Source organism: Balaenoptera musculus, chromosome 9 (genome assembly GCF_009873245.2).
Source record: "Balaenoptera musculus isolate JJ_BM4_2016_0621 chromosome 9, mBalMus1.pri.v3, whole genome shotgun sequence".
Taxonomy (NCBI): Eukaryota; Metazoa; Chordata; class Mammalia; order Artiodactyla; family Balaenopteridae; genus Balaenoptera; species Balaenoptera musculus.
This window is the reverse complement of record NC_045793.1, coordinates 2,625,891-2,631,890: the sequence shown is the minus strand read 5'-3', so window position 1 is coordinate 2,631,890 and position 6,000 is coordinate 2,625,891. Positions and strand designations below refer to the sequence as shown.

At 42.5% G+C, this 6,000-nt stretch overlaps 1 protein-coding gene across 8 annotated transcripts in view; it reads left to right on the top strand.

Annotated features, from left to right (window-relative positions):
• The first annotated feature begins 341 nt into the window (after positions 1 to 341).
• RBM33 (RNA binding motif protein 33) overlaps positions 342 to 6,000 on the top strand; it is a 114,911-nt gene continuing 109,252 nt past the window's right edge. For all 8 annotated transcript variants that reach the window (XM_036864039.1, XM_036864035.1, XM_036864034.1 and 5 more), the window contains exon 1: positions 342 to 519. In XM_036864039.1, the coding sequence (XP_036719934.1) occupies positions 477 to 519 (43 nt within the window). In that variant the 5' untranslated portion in view covers positions 342 to 476. The remainder of the gene's footprint in view (positions 520 to 6,000) is intronic.

Below are 6,000 nucleotides of genomic sequence, written 5' to 3'. Positions count from 1 at the left end.
GCCGGCCGTAAAGCGCGGCGCCAACTGCTGCAAAGCGCTTTGCGACAGAGCCCGGGGCCGAACTACAGCCGGCAGCCGCCCCCGTGTTAAAACGTTAGGCTGTCCGGAGCCGAGGAAGGCGGCCGCTCGCGTGTTTGACTTCCGCACTCGGCCTGCGTCCCTCGGAGGTGGCTCGGAGCCGCCGCGGCCAGGAGGGGAGGGCCCGCGCCGGCGCCTCCCGGCCGCCATCATCCCGGCGTGCACCGCGGCGGCGGGCCGAGCTGGCCGCCATGTTGCGATAGTTTGTTGTTTTCTTCCTGAGGAGAAGCAGGCTGGAGGGCCAGATACCCGTCGGCTGCGCAGCGCTCCGCCCCCAGGCACGGCCTGCTGCCCCCCGCGTCTCGTCCCCCGCCGCGCGTCTCCGGGCCCCGGCTGGCCCGGCAGCCCCCCCAGCTGGCTTGGTGGGGCGAGGCTGAAGGCCGGGCCCAGCGAGCACTATGGCGGCCGCCCTGGGAGCGGGCGGAGGAACCGGCGCTGGAGGTAAGTGAGCGGCCCCGCGAGGGAGGCGGCGGTGGGGGGCAGCGGGCCGCTCCCGGCCGTCGTTGTGCCCTAGTGTCCCTGCCTTCGCGGCGGTGAGGCGTCAGGCTCACCTGAGGCGGAGGGCGGCCTGCGCGGGGGGGGGACAGCGCCCGCCCCCGGGCCCTTTGGGGGAGGGTCGCGGCCCAGGGGGGGGTTGTCCTGTCGGGCTCGGGGTGGTTAGCAGCCCCGCAGTAGACCCGGCTAAGACTCACCTACGTGAGGGGATGTGTTTGTGCGGCGTTTCGGAGAGCAAGGAGTCTGAAAAAATAATCTCCCCGGGCTGGTCTCATTTTCCATGAACTCCTTAGTGGTCTGATACCGACCCATTAGGACTTCGTGATCAGCATCTTACAGAGATGGAAACGGGGCCGAAAAGGGTCAGGTACTGATGCAGTTCCTCTGGGTAGTTTCTCTTGTTTTCCGAGCGTAGATGAGTTTGATAGGGGACCTAACTCAAAACAGATTTCAGGTCAAGTCACTTTCTGGTTGCAATCACATTTTGTTGATTGAGGTTTTTTTTTTTAACGTGAGAAAAACACTTGGAAGTGACTTTTACGATTGTTCGAAAACTTTGGTAAAGGAGTCCCTTAACTGGTAAAGTATGAACAACAGCAGTGTTTGGGCTTAGTTCTCATTATTGAAAGGTCAAACCATCCTACTGCGTGTTCTTTAGGAATGCCTATTTATGAGTACATTGCAATAATCTTGTCTAGGTCTAGGTATTTTGGTCTAAGTATTGAAGCGCTCATATGGCGCAATGGAAAAACCCACAGAGACTAAATGCAAGAAATGTCACTTCTGGCAGTATGATTTGGTGTATGCCATTTTTCTGTCACGTGATTTTTTTTCTGAGGCTTTCTAGTTAAATTTTGAAAATACTTGGTTTACTTTCCTTACTTGGTTACTTTCTGGGGTTCAAAATCATGGTTCTGTATCATTTTCAAAGTGTAGTCTGGGAACTCCTGGGTCAGAACTGTTTCCATTAATAGTACTAGTGTCACTTGCATGTTTCGCTCTTTCACTAGAGCATAGTGGAGTTTTCCAAAGGCTGCGTGACACGTGAAGGCATCGTTGTACAGGTGGCCAATAGAATGTGTGCTTGCATAGCTTTTTGCGTTTCTCATTTTTAATTTCGAAAATAGCAAATGTCAGTGAACGTAATTCACATAAACAAAAGCTTTTTGGTGTCCTTAATAAATTTGAGTCCAGAAAGTTTTTGAGAATGGTTATTTTAGAGGATTAAGTAGGTTTTGTCCTTGATGATTTGGAGTTTTTCTTTCCATTTTGTCACAGGTGCCTGGTTTCCCATTGCTCTTAGACTAAAGCCAAACTCCTTACCAAGATTTGCGAGTTCTGCATGACTCGGTCCCCCAGCCTCCCCAAGCTCTTGGGTCAACCTGCTTCCCTCTAGGAGGACTGCTCCTGCCCTCCCTCTGGCTCCTCATCCCCCAGGTCTCAGGCTCCTTGGGAGGCCTTCCTTGAGCATTCTTCTTTCTGTCTCAGATATGCCCATCTCTTGCTTGTGTGCCTCCCTCACCTAAATTCTGTGGCACTCCTCTTTCTTCAGAGCACTTATCTGAGTTTGTGATTTTATTTGGTTATTTATTTACTTTTGTAAAATCTCCCTTCCCCAGTAGCCTGTAAGCCCCTTGAGGACAGGAATGCTGCCTGTTTTACCTGCCGTGTATTCCAAGTTCCCGGCATGTAGTGTATGTTCAACAAACATTTGACAGATTAATGATTAAACAATAAAATATTTTCTTTATGAATCCCTTTGCACCCTTTTCTGTGCATATGTAAGTTGCACATTTACAGCTGTGTGGCTTTTTATGGTATGAATGGAATCACGTAGTGCGCCCCAGCTTGTTCACTTAGTAGTAGGTCTTGGCGATCTCTCCTGTGTTGTTAGTGGGTGAGAGTTACATGGATCCACCGTTTATTGATTAACCATTTTTGTATTGATGGGCATTTCAGTTATATGTCCTTTTCCACTGCTGTGGAAAATTCTGCACTAAACGTCTACAGACACATCTTGGTGTGCTTAAGCAAATATTTCTGGAGGATTGATAACTCTAGAAGTGGAAATACGGTGTTGTAGGCTACATATATTAAAAACTTATTTTGTGTGTGTGTTTCTTTGTTTTCCAGCCTTGTACGTGGGATCTTAGTTCCCCGATCAGGGATTGAACCCATCAGGGATTGAACCCGGGGCCACACCAGTCAGTGAAGGCCCAGAATCCTAACCACTAGGCCACCAGGGAACTACCCCTCCACCCAAGTTTTTTTTAATTGAAGTGTAGCTGATTTACAAAGTTGTGTTAGTTTCAAGTGTACAGCAGAGTGATTCATTTATATATGTTTACACATATATATATTTCCTTTTTCAGATTTTTTTTGGTCACTTGTTTTTCATAAATTTTTTTCATAATGGTGTCTCCATGCCAAGAGTTCCTCTGTGCTTTTAATACTTTATGCTTCTGTGCTTTTTTATGTTTAGCTTTTATTGCATATGGAATTTTATTTTGGGTGTGGTGTGAATTTGGGGCTTCTAACAGTTCTAATATGATTTATTGAATTCTCTATCTTTTCCAACTTTATAACATTAAATTCTCATTCATAGTTTTAAAAAATTACTGCTTCATGGTGTGTGACTATATATATTATAGCATGTTTTTCAGTAATTTCGATTAGCTCTGCATTTAAAAAAAATAAACTTCAGAATCATCACACTTTATAAAGAATTCTGCTGAAGTTCTTACTGGGATTGCATTGAGTTTATTAATATAACTTTGGGATGATGGATACTTTTACAATATGGGTTCTTTCGTTCAGCAGCAAGAATGTCTCACTGTCAAGCTCTTTTTTGCCTGTCAGTCATCTGCCACATTTCTGAGTACCTGCTCTGTGCTGGGCACTGATCTAAGAGGTTGGGATACATAAATATTGGAATAGAAGAGATTGCAGATACGAAGAAAATTTTACTTAAGGTAAGTTCCATAGGAGAAGGGATCTCTGTCTTCTATGGAACGTACCTTAGTAAAATTTTCTTTATATAGTTTTCTTACATTTCTTGTTAGTTTTATTCCTAGATATTTTGTATTTGTTGTTGTTGTGGATGGTATAGTTTTTCATCCTATTATATTCTGAAATTTGTTGCTGATCTACTATAGAAAAACTTTTTTTTTGGTTATTGTGTATAACTGGCTTATTGGGATCTTGTTTTAAGAGTTTGGTGCTTTAGATTTTCTAGTCAGACTGTCATATCTGCAGTCTCTTCTATTTCAGTATTTATGTCTCATTTCTTGTACTTCTCGTTCTAGAACCATTCCTTGTCAAGTCCTCCAGTATAATGTTGGGTAATAGGGGTGATGACAGGCATCTTTGTCTTGTCATCTTGTGATGAGTTTAATGAATGTTCTTTTAATGTTTTACCAGTGAGTATGGTGTTTGCTGTAGTTTTCTGATAGTTATTGTTTGTTTAGCTAAGAAAGTTTATTTTTTGAGTTGGGGTTTTAATTTTATCAAAGCCTTTTCTGCATCATTGAGGTGATCATGAGGCCCCTTCTTTAATATCTTACTGTGATGTATTGATAGATTTCCAGTGCTGAATCAATCATGCAATCTTGGGTTCAAAACCTTCTGGTTCTGTAGGTCCTTTTCAGTGTTTTGTTGCTTTTCATTTTAGGATTTATCTGTGATCATAAGAGAGATAGGCTTATAGTTTTCTTCCTTTGTATTTGTGTGTGCACATGGTGCTATCCTAATTTTTTTTAAGATAGGCTGACTTCCTAGAATGAGTTGTGAGATTTTCTGGACATTGTAAAAATCTCTTTATTAAATGTCAGAAGAGCTCTTGTCTGCAAAGCCATTTGGATCTGTTGCCTGTTTATTTTTCGGTTTCTTCTGATATTATTGGTCTATTTAGCTTTTTTAAATCCATGGGTCAATTTTGATAAATTTTTCTGGGAAAATTATTCTTTATGTTTATATTTTCAAATGAACAAATATAAAGGCTTCAGTTTCTTAGGAGTGGGTGTGTTGAAGGTAGGTAACTTTTTGAGACCCATGCATGTCTGAATAAATTCTTACTTTATTTTCATACTTGATTGATGATTTGGTAGGGTCTCGAACTCTAGATTTGACTTAGATTCATTTTCCTTAGATTTTTGGTGGTACTGCTGTGTTGTTCTCTGGCTTCCAGTTCTGCTCTTGAGAAGTCTGATGACATCCTGATTCCCTATCATTTGTGTGTGACCTTTTTTTTCTTCCTGGAAGGTTTTAACAGTTCCTCCTTACTGTTATAACATTCATTAGCATAGGTCTTTTTCTGTTTCTTGTGCTGCATTTGGTGGATACTTTAGTCTGGAAATATGCATCCTTCAGTTCTGGGAAATTTTCTTACAGTACTGTTTTTCTCCTTTCATTTCCTCTGTTCTCACTTTCTGAAATTCTTATTATTGGATTTTGATGCTTCATTTATATACACAAGATAAGCATGATGAGGCAGTTCATTAGGATTCTTTTGGAAGGATAGATACTTTGGTAGTTCAGAGAGTCAGATAAAGTAGCTGGACAACTAAGACTGCAGAACAACAGCAGTCAGGGTGCTGTGGGCCTTGGGCGGGCTTGCAGCTGCTGATGGGGCTTGCTCCAGCTCGGCTCTGTGGCTGCCACTTCCTCGTCAGTTACTTTTCTTATAGACACGGGAATTTTGTTCCTGTTTGGCCAGGTGCTGTTCATCTTTAGCTGATTTAGCTACAGCAAAATGTGGGTCCACTGTTCTACATCTTTTGATATTTTTATGTTTTTTGAAAGAAGCTGTAACTCTGGTACTTAAATATAATTATATTTTTAAAATGTTGGCAACCAAGTTGATTAAAAAAAGACAACATAATTCAAAGAGAGTGTGTGTCTTCTAGGCCACCAGATTGCAACCTGTGCTTTAGAGTGATTCTGCCTTCGTGATTTTGTAGGTTCCATGAATTAGTGATCTTCCTACCTAAACATTGAGGAAGTTATGGTTACCCTTTAATATTTTTACATAGGAAATCAGAGGGTTTGTTACTGCAGTTGCTTCCTGAATAAATTCAAGAGCGTTGTACTTCGTGTTTGGTAGACCAGGGTTTAAATCTGATTTTGCTCTTTACTAACTTTGATTAGTCTTACTTTTCACATCTGTAGGAGGAGAATTTGGGGATGGATTAAATGAGAAGACAAATATAAAAATGCTAGCTTGCTGAAGTAAAATGAAGCCTCTCTTCAGCTCTTCAGTAGTGCTAGGCTTATTTGAGCTTTATCAGTCTTGTTTTAGTTAGGACAGAGGCCATGCTTTGCCTTCCAAGTGTGAAGGATTTTAACACAGGATTTAGAGGCTTGTACAATCCTTGGAAAGGCTGGGGGTGTGATGGTCAGGAAAACTTAGTCTGGTTATCTGATACTGAT